Here is a 16,122-nt window from a genome sequence, read left to right as displayed (position 1 = left end):
TTGCATCGTATGGCCAGCAGTTAACAGGAAGGTATTAACAGTACCACAGCACTACCAGGGGTAAATAATTTGGGGGAAGGGACAAGAGATAAGGGGAAGTTTTTTTTTTTTTTTTTTTTCTCCACGTGGGCAGGCACTGGGAATCGAGCCCGGGTCCTCTGGCATGGCAGGCAAGCATTCTTGCCTGCTGAGCCACCGTGACCCGCCCAAGGGGGAGATTTGATTTAATATTTGGTGAGGCTGTGTTTATCAATTCTTTGTCTCTATTGAGAAATAATGAAAAATATTATCCAAAATTGAGAGTGCTGCTGACTGTACAACCAAGTGAAAATACTGTAAGACATACTCTGTTTATTTTGGACATTATCCGTGATGCCCAGGAGATAGAGGGGGCTGAAGGATACCATGACTGAAAAGCGGAATGGCGAACTGTGATATATATATGATAGAATATTGTGCAGCTACAAAAAGAAATGACATTTGAGGCACACAATGAACTGAATGAATGCTGGGGACAATGTGTTGTGCAAAATAAGGGAGAAATAAAAGGACGAATATGCTATGGTCTCTTTCAGAAAAGATATAAAAAAATTGGAGCCTAGACTGTAAGCTCATTTAAACAACCCAGAGCCATGGAGCCCAGAATGGGAACGAGGTCCTATAATTCTGTGTAGCTTAATGTAATACCTGGATGCATTCCAGACCATAGTGGGTCAATAATTAAAAGTATTGGTAGAATCTCTTGAGGGGCCTAAGAAAAACATGTGAAACTATTAAAGTTTGCTGTCTGGGAAACCCAGGTACCCTCTCAAACATTGGGGACTCCCAGGAAAATAGGCAAAGCCCTTCATTTCAAGGCTTGCCCTTATGAAACTTACTTCTGTAATGGAGAAGCTAAGACTACCCATAGTAAGACCTAAGAGTTGCTTCCAGGAAACCACTTTTGTTATTCAGATGTGGCCTGCCTCTCTCTAACCCCAACTCTACAAGGAAAATCATTACCCTCACCCTTACATGGGACATGGCAATCAGGGATGAAAATCTCCCTGACATGGGACATGACTCCCAGAGATGAGTCTGGTCCCGAGGGATCGACAGTGCCTTCCTGACCAAAAGGGGAAAAGAAGTGCCATAAAATAAGGCCACAGTGGCTAAGAGAGATCACATAGAGTCAAGAGACTATTCTGGAGGCTACTCTTCTGCAGGCTTCAGTTAGATATTGCTAATTGCTATGGTTTGCCAAACCACAATCAACATCAATCCTGTAAATCTTAAGAACACCTAGGGCTCTAATTGAGACTCTATAGAAATTTTATGCACTAAGTTTACTTTCCTGGAACCTGTAAATTCCAGAGGGCCAGATAAATCCTGAAACCTGAAGGACCATCCTCTCCAAGATTATCAACTAAGTACATCCCGAAATCCTTAATCGTTGACAACCCTTCTCAACATGAAAAAGTCAGAATGGGCATTGCTCACAGATCTGTAGTTTGGGAGAAGGATCAAAGGAGAAGGAGGAGTTAAAACAGAGAAAATAGGATTTAACAAATGGATATGACTGCTGAATCACTATATTGATCATTTATTTTAGCCTCTAGTGTTTTGGAGCAACTAGAAGGAAAAATCTGAAATAATGGAATAATAACCCATAAGAAACTCTGAAATCTGTTTTGTAACTACTTGGTGACGTGTGCTCTGAATATTATGCTTTTTCTTTCTTTTTATTGTATATATGCTATATTTTACAATTAAAAAAAAATTTTTTTTAATGCAGTTTTCATATGCCCCAGCCTTTTTACATCTAGGTATTTACCCAAAGAGAAATGAAAATTTGTATGCAGAAAAAGACTTTTGCATGAATGTTCATATTAGCTTTATTCATACAGCCAAAAACTTAAAGAACCCAAATGTTAATCAGTAGGCGAATGGATAAAGAAATTGAGGTATATTCATATAATGAAATACTGCTTTGAATTTAAAGGAGTAAACTGACACATGCAGCAACATGGATGAGTCTCATCGCTGAGCAAAAGAAGTTACAAAAGAGTATGCGCTGTATTATTTCCGATATGAAATTCTTTATCAGGGAAAACTAATCTATAGTATCAGAAAAGAGATCAATGGTTGCCTGGTCTGGGAAAAGAGGTAGGGCTGCAGAAAAGCTAGAGAATATTTTTTGGCTTCATGAAAGAGTTGATATCTTAATTGTTGTGACTACATGAATATAAACATTTGTCCAAACTCATTGAACTGTGTACTTAAAAAAATGCTCTTTATTATATTCGTATTATACCTAAGTAAAGTTGACCTTTTAAAAAAGTAAAATAAAAAATATGTAATTGGGTTACCTGCCATGCCGAAGACCCAGGTTTGAATCCCGCTGCCTGCCCATGCCAAATGTATTTATATATGGGGGGTTTTATGTTCATGAGGGATACTGATTGGTCTTTACCTTTTTTTTTTTCTTGTTAGGTTCTCATCTGGTTTTGCTATCAGACTTAGACTGGCTTCATGAAATGTTTTGAGAAATATTTCTTCCTCTGTTTTCTGAAAGAGATCATGTAAAATTGGCATTGTATTCTTCTTAATTGTTTGAAAGAATTCACCAGTGAAGCCATTTTTTCTTGGAGTTCTTTTTAGGGAGGTTTTTACTTATGAATCATTGTCTTTGGTGAACATAGGATTATTCGGATTTTCTTTCTTCTTCTATTATAGTATTATATTTATGTCTATCAATGAAGTTGTCCATTTCATCTAAATTATCTAATCTGTGGTCATTACCTTAAGTAGCCAGGGCTGCTGTAACAAATCCCATGAACTGACTGGCTTTAACAATAGAAATTTTATCATCTCTTAGTTTTGGAGGCTTGAAGTCCAAAATCAAGGTCTCAGCAGGCCTTGCTTTCTGCAAAGGCTTTAGTGCTCTGCTGGTTACTTGTGGCCATCCAAATTGCATCTGCCTCTGTCTCTGCTCCTCCTGTGTCCAAATTTCCTTTGCTTATAAGGAATCGAGTCATATTCGATTAAGGCCAATCCTTCCTCAGTTTGAGCTTATCTTAATAGTATTTTCAGAGATCCCATTTGCAAATGAGTTCATACCCACAGGACTTGGTGGTTAGGACTTGAATGTGTCTTTGTGGGGGACACAGTTCAGTCTCCCACAGGCATAAAGTTGTTCGTAATATTCCCCATGCTTTTAATGTCTTCAGACTTGTAGTAATATCTCCTCCTTCCTTCCTGATATTGGTAATTTGTCTTTTTCTTTTCCCTGATTAGTCTCACTAGGGGTTTCTAATCAAGTTAAACATATAAACCTTATGACCCAGAAGTTCCACTCTTAGGTATTTATCCAAAAGAAATGAAAACATACCCATAACAAAACTTGTATAAGAATGTTCATAGCAGTTTTATTCATTTTAGCCCCAAATTGAAAACAATCTAAATGCTGATCAACTATAGGGAGAATTAAAAAAAAAAAAAGCCACTATGTAATAAAAAGAAATAAATTATCCAACATGAAAAAGTTAGAATGGGCATAGCCCAAATACCCCTAAAGAGTAGGAGAAAGATCAAAGGTGATGGTGGAGTTATACAGAGACAGTCTGGTTGAACAAATGAGTATGAGTGCTGAGTCATTATACTGATTTCTTTTAGCCTCCAGCACCACAGAGCAGCTAGAAATAAAAACCTGAAATTGTGGAATTGTAACCCATACCAAACTCTGAAATCTGTTCTATAACTAATTGTTGCGATGTACTTTGAAATGTATTGCTTTTATGTATATATGTTATTTAAAATGAAGGAGGAGTATAATGGAGAAGATAAAATTAAAGAAATAAATTAATGCTGTGTGTAACAATATGGAGGAGTCTTGAAAACACTATAGTGAATGAAAGAAGCTCTACAGAAAGAAGGCACAGTGTCTGATTCCATTTATATGATGTTCTGGAGCAGGCAAAACTAAACTGTGATGGTAGAAATCAGAATAGTGGCTGCTTTGGGAGAATGGGGACAGGAAGGGATTGTCTAGGAAGAAGCAGAGAGAACTTGCTGGGGTTATGAAAAGTTCTATATCTTGATAGAGGTGTGGGTAACATGTGTATCCATTTATTCAAAAGTCGTCCATCTGTCCATATCATTATATTCAAAATATACCTAAACTGTTAAAAATAATATAAACAGGTGAGTGTGAGCGTCCTAAAGTGTGTATTTTACCCCATAATTGTGTTATTCTTGTATCATTTCTTTATTTACATCTATATGCTAAAGAAATAATGTAATTTAGAAAATGAGACTGGATTAAGTATGAGGATATCACATCCATACATTAACAAATATTTAACACCTACAGTGTGTATAGTTTTAAAACGTGTAAAAATTTACCAATCTCACAAAAATAGTGAAAACACTTTGTTCCACCTGCAAAATCTCCTTAGTAGGTTTCTGTAGACACTTAAGTTCTAGGAAACCAAGCTCAACAATCCTCACCCTGGTGGTGGTGCCTGGGTAGCTCAGTGGTGGAGTTCTCACCATGCGAGAGACCTGAGTTCAATTCCCAGAGCAGGCACATGCCAGAAAAAAAAAAGAAAAAAGAAATCCTTACCATGGGTGAAACATTTCACGTCAGCTATTTCTCTTCCTGCCCTTATTGCCAGTAGCTTGTATAAGTAAGGGGAGTGGCTTATGTTTTGTTCAGTTCCCACAAAGCCTGCAGAGATTCTGTAGCACCAGAGAGCAGAGCCTCTGAGGTAATGTACCACTCAATGCCCAAGGTGGTACCTGCCTTAAAATATATTTCTAGAGCTGCTACCACAAACAGAAATTAGGGATGAGTCTTTTGTAATGCAGAATAAACTCCAAAAAACCAGGTCAGAGCTCTTTGATGTTTGGGTAGTAATTATCCAAGCAATCCTCTTTTTCTACAGCTTATAAGTACTTTAATTGAAAGGATCAGAAGTAGTCTAAAACTACAGAATCAAATACAAAAAGTCAGAAGAAAAAAAAGAAAGAAAGAAAAAGAAGAAAGGCCAGGGCATGGAAATTCTGTACACCAGATGGTTTTTGCGCTCATAGGGCAATTGAGAATTAAATGTCATAATTGTACTACACTGCTTTTATTAGTTCAGTGAGGTCAAGCACTTGTTGTACCCATTGCATTCTGCTTGGCTTACTTTGGGTGATGAGTAAATATTAGTTAACTCATTGAAGAACTGCCCTGTAAATCTATGTGAATGGAGCATTGTGGGCAAGGGTATTATTGATCTTACTATTGAGAAAGTGACTAAACATGTGACTTTTTTAGCTTGTTAATATCCGTCTACCTGTGTCTCACTGCTTCATTCTACTTCTGTTTGGATCTCATTATATTTAATTCAGTTGCCTGCGTCTCACACTGAGTGTTGTTGCAGGTTTCTCTTGGTAGGATTGGTGATAAGAATGTCTGTGTTCACATTGTGCCTAGGCAGGGTTGTTAGCACTGCATCTAGATTAAAGGGATGACTTGTAAACTGCTGTTATGCTTTCCTTTAATCTGTTCATTACTTCTATGCATCTAGCCTTAGTTGGAAAGAATTCCCAAGTCACATAGATGAATTATATTATAGAATTTCTGCCAGCAGCACCCGTTATATTTTTTTAAAAATTGAGCACCAGAGTTTTCCTATACTTTTATTGTTCTTCTCATCATTAACATACAATTTCCATCCACATTCCTGTTCTTATCCTTAAAAAATGTTGGTTTCTAAGTTTGGACCTGCTTTAGTCGAGGTTCTTGCAGCACTGAGGCTGTATATCACTTGAGAAGCACTTTGTCAAAAAAATTTTTTTTAAGGAACCACTAAAGATTTGTGACACTTGAATGTGCCTTGATTTTAAAATCCCATTTTTCTAAATCTAGATCAGGGTTTATATTGCTAATATCGTGACATGCTTGCCAAGGAGAATAGTTTGCAAATCTTTAACAGACTTCCTATAACCATGTGCTGGATTTCCAGCTGTGTTGAATCTGACTTTGATCCTTCTTAAGAAGATAAATGCAATATCTGCAGTTTCTAATGGTAGGGGAGGAGGAGAGACTTTGAGATGAAATCTTAAAAGCCAAATCCATGTCCAGATAAGAAGTTGAAGGACTTGGGGAATGGGATTGTTTCATTGTCCTTTTCTCAAAATTTGTACTCTTCGTCTACAAAAAAAAGAGAGAGAGAGATGCTATTGTTAAATCCAGCGTGAGCAGGATTAGATTTGTTTCCTTCCGGTAGAATCACTTTCCTTAATCAGCACTCTTACAAACGGCACACCTGCCTTATTAAACAAGTTCTAGACTATAGAATGCAGTGGAGTGTTGCATTTGATTCCACGTAATTGATAACTGTTGTGACAGATATTCTTAGAAAGCCCTTTCTTCTCTCTTCTTCATATTTCTTTGTGACTACACTTTTATTACTTTCTATTTCTGAATCAGCCATTGATAGTGAGGATTTCAAATAATGTGGTTATTGATAATTTTTTTTAATTACGCTTAAAAAAAGAAGTCATGTTTTTTATGGATATGTGTAGGGATGCTTTCAGAATATTTTTATGTTATTAGATTTTATTTACTTTCTGTCACCCTTAAAATGCAGCGAAGGCTAATCACTATATGGTGTGACAAGGAGGTAAAATACAGCAATCATGTTCAAGATCTCCATACATTAACAGTAATAAATCCTCTTGCCCAGAGTAACACAGAAACTAAATTCACAGAGCTGGTAGGGATGATATAGTGCTCCTAGTTACCTACAGAGAAATATAATGAGCTGGGAAGGTGATACAGTAAAATTCTATATGGCAAATATAAAATTAGGGTAAAGTAGTTGCCCTGTATAAAGTCTTATAATATGTATATTTCCAGTTAATCTTCGAAAGAAAGTAATTAGGCACTACTCAGGTCAAAATTCATGATAAAATTGCCAGGAAAGCTTTAGAACAATACAAAAGGTTGCATGAGTATGGATAAAATGGCCATAGGCATAATATTACCAACCAGAGTTCTTTTCTGCCCTGAAGGATCTTCAGAGGTGACACTAAGAGAATGCTGGTCTCGAACCTCCCTGCTGAGGGTTGGCTGCACTGGCCAGAGCTACAGCAGATCCCAACTGGAATAATAATGCTTTTAAAAATAAATGATTTAGGGATGCAAGCGTAGTTCAGTGGTAGAATTTTTGCCTGCCATGCGAGAGACTTGGGTTCGATTCCTGGTCCATGCACTTCCCAAAAACAACAACTAACAAGCAAAACAACAGAGAAAAAAACAACAAAATAAACAAAAATTCAACAAATGATGCTGCAGTAATGGGATACTCATGTGGAAAAATAATGAAATGTGACCCCACTATATAGCATACAAAAAAATTATTTAAAAAAATGATTTAGATCATCACAGGAAGCCCCTACTATTGGAATTAGTAAGGTTCTGAGGACCGCATCTTAAGCAGAGTGCTTTAAAGGAAAATCCTGCATGTGCATGATCTATGTGCTAATTAGGAGGGCGGTGTTGGCTTTATCTGTTCAGACAGACATCAGTTGGGTAAGTGGGTTAAGTGGCAACAAATGAAGTCTAGTTCTTCATTAGGTAAGTGTCAAATAGAGTGCTAAAGTGACAAAAAAAAATGTTGGTACATTGTTAAAAACAACAGGAGTAATTTTCAATCTCTATTTCTGCAATGTCATCAGTTGTAAAGGTGGTGAAAAATAATTTACCAGTAATAAACCACTGAAGTTTGTAAAATATTTCTCTTTTGACATAGCTTGGACAAATTTATACTCTTGTTATAATTTTGTCACTCTCACTGTAGTCTATTCATCTTGGATTCTTTCCTGAGAAGGAAAGAAGGGCAGGGGGAAGCATGACTGGGGACTAGCAACTGAGCAGGGTCCCACGTCTTTTACACACAACCTACAGTGAAGATTGCTGAGAGAGTTTTAATAATTCTTATGGTAGTCATGAGATGATTTTTCTCCTAGCTGATTTTTTTTATTTTGGTTTTGTCAGGTTATAGCCATGGGACTATACTGAAAATGTAAATGTCATTCATTATGTGTGTCAGAATAGAAAATAGCCTTTAGATTAGAAAGACAGTGATGGAGCTCGCCTTGCATTGTTGATTGCTTTACACATCATTTTGTAGTCATTAGGATCTACGTGAAAATAAATATTTCTAAGCCTGATGAATCAGAAGAATCAATTGTTAACTTTAAGACAGTTTGATAATTTGTTCATTCATTTATTCAGCAAATATACTTTGAGACTGGGGATATAGCAATGAACAAAGTCCTCATGATGAAGCTTATAACTGAGTAAGGGAAAAATAAGCAAATAAGGGAAAATAAGCAAATAATGCATAATATGTCAGTCAGCAATAGATACTGAAGAAGACTAAATCAAGATATGGAGAACCTAGAGGAGTATGGGTAGAATGCAGTTTCAGAGAGGATGGTCAGGGATTGCCTTGGAATTAAGCTCAAAAGGAAACAAGGAACAAAGGAATAGGAAAGCAAAAGAGCAAAGCGTTTTGAATCAGCAGGCTAGTACCCCTGGCTTGTAGTTCTTTGACCACAAAAGGCGTTTCACTTACCAGAGTTCTGGAGTTACTGAAAATTGAGTTGTCTGAGCTCAAGTGTAGAGAACATTCTCCAAAGATGAATGCTTGCCACTTGAGGGTTAAGGATTTATATCCATCTTTGTTTGCCTTTGTGGTATTATTCATTTAAGATTTTATATTTGTTTGTGCTTTTCTTCCTTTATCTTTCTTTTATTTATTTTTTAAAAAATCAGTTACCAGTCTCATGCCTCTCAATGGCACATTTTCTACCCTTTCTGATTAATTCATTCTTTAAGAAACTAATTCTCTAACATTAAAATTTATCATAGAGCTTGGAGAAGCAGAGTCTTTCATAGAGTAATTCTAAAACTCCAGAACAATTCACTTGTGCTGATGTTTACTGAGAACTTGAAGCTGTTTGTTTGGTCGTGTTTTTATAGCCACAATGAATTTTTCAACAGTTGTAACAACATTTGAATAGAATTTTATAGTTTACAAAGTACTTTCACGCACTCCCTGGCATTTGAACTTTAGCAACCCTAGAGCTAGACAACATGGATATTATTGTGTCCTTTTATAAGTTAGGAAACCTGAGCCTCAGTGAACAGAATTTAAATTTGGGTCTTTCCATAATGCAAATGTGAATATGTGAGTGAAAGATGTTAGATTGTTGTAAACACTTGAAGGTCATAATATGTTATGTTTTGTAAGTAGCTTCAAGAAAGTTGAAGATAATTCAAGGGGGTAGATTATTAGGAGACTGTGAAAATAGAAGGATAGCCCCTATCACTGAGAGGACACAGTGGAGTTGACCTACAAAACCCCTTTTTGTTTCATTGTCAGGAGAAGTATGTGAGCTGGATAGGCTCTGGTCTAGTACATGTGCTTTCATTTATTTTTGCCCTATTAGACTCTTAAGGCACTTCAGGACAGAAGCAAAAGTAATCGTAAGCAAAAGTAAAGCTTCTCAAAACTTTATTGTCCTAGATTTGAAGATTGTTTTCTCAGAAAAGACTATTTTGTTTTGAGATCCAGGATCCTGAAGACTCTTAAAATGTCTTTTAAGTAGGATAGAATCAATAGAAAGTTAGATCCAAGAAGGGCCTTCAGAAATCATCTAACCATAGACTCATTAAAATATTTGATCTGCAAAGGACCTTTGAAGAGTCCGGGAGCCCCAACTTGTGTGAGGCTACTTTCTACATGGAGGCATCTTCACTGTCCCTGTGGGGCCCATCCCTCTCCATGATCTCTTCTGATAACAGTGGCCTTTAGAAACTGCCTCAAGAATAATCTATTTTTCTCTTCCTATGTGGAACATGACTCCCAGGGTATAAATCACCCTGGCAACGTGGGCAGAACTCCCGGGATGACCTGGGATCTAGCATCATGGGATTGAGAAAACCTTCTTGACCAAAAGGGGGAAGAGAGAAATGAAACAAAATAAAGTTTCAGTGACTGAGAGATTTCAGAGTCGAGAAGTTATCCTGGAGGTTATTCTTATGCATTATAAAGATATCTGCTTTAAGTTTATGGTGTATTGGAGTGACTGGAGTGAAGTACCTGAAACTGTTGAGCTGTGTTCCAGTAGCCTTGATTCTTGAAGACAGTTGTATAACAATATAGCTTTTACAATGACACTGCGTAACTGTGGAAACTTTGTGTCTGATGCTCCTTTTATCCAGGGTATGGGCAGATGAATTAAAAAATATAGATAAAAAATAAATAGGGGGTACAAAAGGCAAAATAAATTGGGTAGATTGAAATACTAGTAGTGAATGAGAGGCATGGATGATAAGGCATATAGTATGTATGAGTTTTAGTTTTCTTTTTATTTCTTTTTCTGGAGTGATGCAAATGCTGTACGAATGATCATGGTGATGAATACACAACTATGTGATGATATTGTGAGCCATCAGTTGTACACCATACATGGACTGTATGCATGTAAAGATTTGTCAATAAAAATATTGTTTTGAAAAAGCATAATCCATTTCATTGCTGAACAGCTCTGTTAGAAGGTTTAACTCTCTGTGACAACCCTGTCAGTCCAAATTTGATTCTCTGAAACCATGGAAAACAAGCCTAATCCCTGCACGTGAATGAAGATAGCAGCTTATCCCCTCAAAGCTTTGGATAGCTTTGGAGACTATCCAAAGCTAGTCTCAGTTTCTACAACAAGTCATAAATCTTGTTTTGTTTCATTTTACAATTTGTTTGAATCTTGAGCAAGACAAGGTCCATACATTGCATTTGGCTGGTAATGCCTTTTAAATTTCTCTTACTCTATCGGTTATTTTTCAATATCTGTATCTCTTCCTCTCCCTTTTAATTGATTTGTTGAAGAAACTGGGTCATTTGTCCTCTAGAGTTTTAGCGCATTGCATCCCCCTGGTATATAGATCAACATGTTCTTCTGTCCTCTGTGTTTCCTGTGAATTGGTAATTTGGATTGAGATACTTTGTTTTATAAATTCTTACAATCCACATTACATATAGCTCAGCTATTACATAATAGCTCAGTACATCTTTTTTGAGAGTGAAGGGGATTCTATTTTATTTTTTCTCCAACTTTTTATTTGGAAAAGTTTTTAAAATGCAGAAAAATTAAAGGAATATTATGAATTTTCATATAACCTTTATATAGATTCACCAATTCCTGACATTTGGATACATTTGCTTTCTCTCGCTCTCTGTACACAGGTATAAAAACAGTTTTTTCTGAATCATTTACAAGTGAGTTGCCAATGTCATGACACTTTACTCCTAAATATTTTAGCACGTATCTCCTTAGAACAAGGACATTCTGCCACAATTGTGTACATTCAAGAAATTTATATGATATCCAATTGATATATAACCTAATACATAGTACTTATTTGAATTTCCCTAATTATCCCAACAATGTCCTTTATAGCCATAGGTGTTTTTGTTTTTTAATCTAGAATTCAATCAAGGATGGCAAATTATATTTAGTTTTCATGCCACATTAGGCTCATCTAAAACAGTGGTTCGACTCTTTTGGGGGCCTTACATGGCATTGGTATTTTTTGAAGAGTCTAGACCAGTTGTTTTACAGAATGTTCCTCTGTTCGGATTTGTTTCTTGGGATTCGATTCAAGTTAAATGATTTTGGCAAAAATACCACATGGATATTGCTGACTCCTTCTGATATAGCACCCTGGGGACACACAGTAGACAGTTTGGTAATGTTAAATTTGGTCACTTCATCAAGTAAATGTCCATCAGATTTCTCCATTGCGGAAGTACCTTTTCCCTTTGTAATAAATAAATAAATAATCTATGGTGTATTATTGGTTGCCTTTTTAATAGTTAAAAATATATATATATATGCGCCATTGGTCATGGGAGAAATCGCATGGAAGAAATTAGGAGTATATTGATAAAAATCATCGCTGTTGATGGAAAGATAATTTTAAAACTTTTTTTTATCTTGAGAACTCTTTTCTGAAAAAGCAGAGAAGAGAAGAAAAGGGGAGGTGACAAAGATGAGAAATTGGCTTTAGTGAAAACAGACTTATGTTTGAATTCCAGCTTCATACTTGAACCTGTACAACTTTGAAAAATTACCTAGCTTCTTAGAGCCTCAATTTTCTCCCTAAAATGGGGGTAGTAATATATATATATATATATATACACCTTGCAGAATTGTTAGATGATTAAAATGAGATGGTGTATGAAAACCCTCTCATCTAACAGCTGTCCCAAGGCCATTGCATAGATGAAGAAGAGATGCTTCCAGAGCAGAGTTAACATAGTTTGTTGAGTATTTTCATATTTAGACCTATCCATGGGTATTAATTCTTAGGATTAGTTTGAAATATTCTGGCATATTGATGAGAAAACATTATCAACAGGTTGGATGCCTTTGTGAAATTTCAAAGAATTAAAAATTTGGGGATTTTTGTATAATTTTCAGAACTCTTAAATGTAACATGTCTGTAGTGGACTTGTGTAGAATCAGGTTGCCACTTATACCTATTTCTGACTGCAGTCCATTTCAATCTGTTACAAGGGATTTAAAAAAAAATAGTTTTTATGTAGTCTGAGAGTGGTAAATCATAATAATTCTGCGACCCATTTACATTGCATTACTGTAAAAATTTCATTTCATGCAAGTGACAATTTTTTAAAGTTAATTAGACTCGGCTACACTGAGGTTAGCAAAAAAAGTGCTTTGAATTATCAATAATTCAGCAGGGCAGACATTTCTGTATAATGCAGTGGTTTTATAGAGTATTGTGAGATAGTTATCCTTAAAATAGATGGTTGTAAGCATTCATCAGCATGGTGGGGTCCACTTGAATGTGGTGTGAAGTGATAGCATCTATGCTTTCTATTATTGGGCACACAGTACAGGGCATCAGTCTTTCTGGCCATGAACTACTAGCAACCTTTGTCCTTTGTGTTACCTTTAGTTAAAACGAAAAATGAGCACGAATGCTGGCTGATGGCCATGTCTTTCTTACAGCTAAAAATCATCTGGGAAAGAAAAATGGGATTGCAAATTTGGATTTGTTTCATTGCATGAATGATATGTGACATTTTGTAAATTATTTATCACCGCAAGGATGGCAGCAATGGCTTGAACATTGTTATATCAAATGAAAGCAGGAATCCCATTAGTGCAAGACCTGGGTTTTAGCTAGAATCTATCAGGGGAATGTTGTCACTTTAAAACCAGATTGTTCTTTTAATTGCTATTTAAAGGAACAAAAGTGTTCCCAAGGTACTGCAGTTGAGTAGTTGCAAGTAATAACTATGGATCCATAATTATGCAGTGCTGATTATCTGGCATTTAAAAAACTGTGGCTGGAGTCAGTGACCAATTTGTTGTGGCTTGTCTTTTCTGTTTTTTCCAGCACAGGGTGTTTTGTACTCTGCTTTTTTGCTGGGGCTACAAAAATACATTTGCATAGCCACCTCAGAAGGTAAAACCTGTGCATATCAAAAGAGCAAATTAAGCTGAAAATAAGAGTGAGATAATGAATGCTCATATTGTAAGATAAAATTAACAGTCATATCAAACAATTTTATGAATGCCTGGCCATAAGATAAATTTTTGATGACATTTTTGTCACAGTGAACCCAAGACATTGTTGAAATCATTATAGCCATTTGAAATATTATCTCAGAGGAGAGGGTGGTTTTTTTTTAAGCTAACCTACATTAATAGCACTCAAAAATGTTTTCAGTGCCAACTGTGCACCAGGTAATAATGTATTAGGCAATTGGGAGAGAGTTGATGAGCAATGAGGTGTATGTTGGGGCTGAAGCTTTATTCCAAGCTGACATATATTTTAAGAGTTAGACCTAGCAAAATCTTATTTTTAATTAACATTAAAAACATTTCTGATTAGGATAGGTGTTCTTGTCCTGAGGTTTTGTTTTTTTTTTTCTCCTGAGTTTTTGATTCATGAGATTCAGATACAAACATATGATAGAAAAATTCAGGTGGCTAACAGACAACATGTCTGAATAAGCAACAGAATTTTAGTTTTCATACAGTTTTGGCTGTTCAGAACAATCTGACCAGATCTGTAGGCACAGTAACCTGTTTACAGGAATGGGAGTGCTAGTGTTGCTGGTAGTAGTAAATAACAATGGAGGCATTAAGATAAATGCAGATTTATACATTGTTAAAAGCCATCTCCACAGTGAGCGTGAAAGGTTACTGAGGGTTAGACACATGTTTTGTTGTTTCTTTTATAAAGTGATAGTGTCAGAGATTGAGAGCTGATCTCTTTTGTGTGGCATGGTGTGGTTTACTGAAGGAAGACTTAGGTACCAGAAAGCCCTTGCTAATGTCCTTGGAATCTTCTCAAATGCCCCCACTGAATTTTAAAGTCCTTGCATAATTCAAATTCTGTTATTATGAGACCTAAAAACTTGTCAGTGTTTTATGCCTGATATTGAACTACATTACAGTCTTTGATGGTTTAAAAGTTCTTATCTAACTGTATGGGATTAATATTGCTAAACAGATTAATCAACTTGTAGTAGGCAGATATATTGTGGGAACAATTGAGATTTGAAATGAATCTTTACTAACACGAAAGGATTTCCATTTCAGGAAGGTCTTTTGTCGGTTTAATAAAAATTACATGTAATCTGAGTCTTATATACTGCATTTAAAGGTATTAATTCAGGTGATATTTTAATATAAAATAATATTGAGTTTTTTTATTGGCAGACAACGATTTGAGTAACTTATTCAGCAGTTTTTCTTTGTTAAAGAATTATACAAGAAGCTTTTGATTTTTATGTTTTAACTTTTGAAATGGAAAACTAACGGTATTTTTTCATTTTATCATAGCCTCGTGCCGATCCCATTCCAATATGTAGTTTCTGTTTGGGGACTAAAGAATCAAATCGTGAAAAGAAACCAGAAGAACTTCTCTCTTGTGCAGATTGTGGCAGTAGTGGTAAGTTTGTATGTTTGTACCATGACTCCTCATTATTATAACTCATATTATTTACAAAAATGTATTTTCTGTTTAAAGCAATTACTTGGTAATAGCATTTTAAATTTAAAAAATAAAGCACATACAAGGAGAAAAATGAGTGAGTGTATTAGCACTGGCATCAACATTATATATATTTATATACTATATATTTTTATTTATAATTAAGTTTTGATTGTCTAACATTATTGAATTACAGATCAGTTCAATGTAGAGAATTCTAAACGTTCAAACTGACTACAACCAGAATCACTTTTGCTTTCTATAGTCTGAAGTCTCAAATGTAAAAGCTCTTTGAGTTAAAGTATATAGTGTTTCAGGCCATGACAGCTCATAGTGAAGTGTAATATTACAGCCCAGCTCTCTGCAACTCAGAAAGAGTTAGAAATCACCAGGCACGGAAGAAATTCAGGTTGCCTGGAATAAGATAGTAAAAGAATAGTCTGTGCAGAAGGTGTTGTTGAAATTAATGATTAGCTGGGTAGGGACTCTGGACTATGACAACTTGCAATATCCAAAATGCTTTGAAGCTAGCTGTCACCTTTGCCTTTCGTTCATCAAAAAGAGACCACATTCCCAATTTTATAAAGAAAATTACAAAGACAAATTAGGCTTACCATAAAAGAATTTGTTTTACTGGCCAGCATTCCTTCTTGTTAATAGTTGATACATATCAGTCAGCAGATTGGTAGTTATTGGGCTTGAAAAAATTAATCTCTTTATGTTAACATTTAATTTTTTCCTCTTCTAGACTAATTCACCACCACCACCACCATCCAGTCTTATTTTAAAATTCATGATTGTGTGTTCTCTGGTTATAGTTATCTCCAAAAAAAGAAACCAACCAAGCAAACAAAAAAACAGACCTGCAAAGCTCAATAGAGTGCTCTCTCTTAGGAAGTCATTAGAGTATAGGGGTCAAGAGCAAACTCTAGAGCTAGCCATAATCCAACTCTTCTACCTTAAGTTAGTTACTTAACCATTCTGAGCCTCAGTTTCCTCATGAGAAAATTGAGATAAAATGGTAGCACCCACCTCTTGTTTTATGGGAATTAAAT

The 16,122-nt window shown here is 35.7% G+C and overlaps 1 protein-coding gene across 6 annotated transcripts in view; it reads left to right on the top strand.

The window, feature by feature from the left end:
• Window positions 1-16,122, top strand: part of KAT6B (lysine acetyltransferase 6B) — a 240,861-nt gene that overhangs the window by 151,772 nt on the left and 72,967 nt on the right. For all 6 annotated transcript variants that reach the window (XM_077124858.1, XM_077124856.1, XM_077124857.1 and 3 more), the window contains exon 4: window positions 14,917-15,025. In XM_077124858.1, coding sequence (XP_076980973.1) covers window positions 14,917-15,025 — 109 coding nt within the window. The remainder of the gene's footprint in view (window positions 1-14,916; window positions 15,026-16,122) is intronic.

Source organism: Tamandua tetradactyla, chromosome 13 (assembly GCF_023851605.1).
Source record: "Tamandua tetradactyla isolate mTamTet1 chromosome 13, mTamTet1.pri, whole genome shotgun sequence".
Lineage (NCBI taxonomy): Eukaryota > Metazoa > Chordata > Mammalia > Pilosa > Myrmecophagidae > Tamandua > Tamandua tetradactyla.
This window is presented reverse-complemented; position numbering and strand designations above follow the sequence as displayed.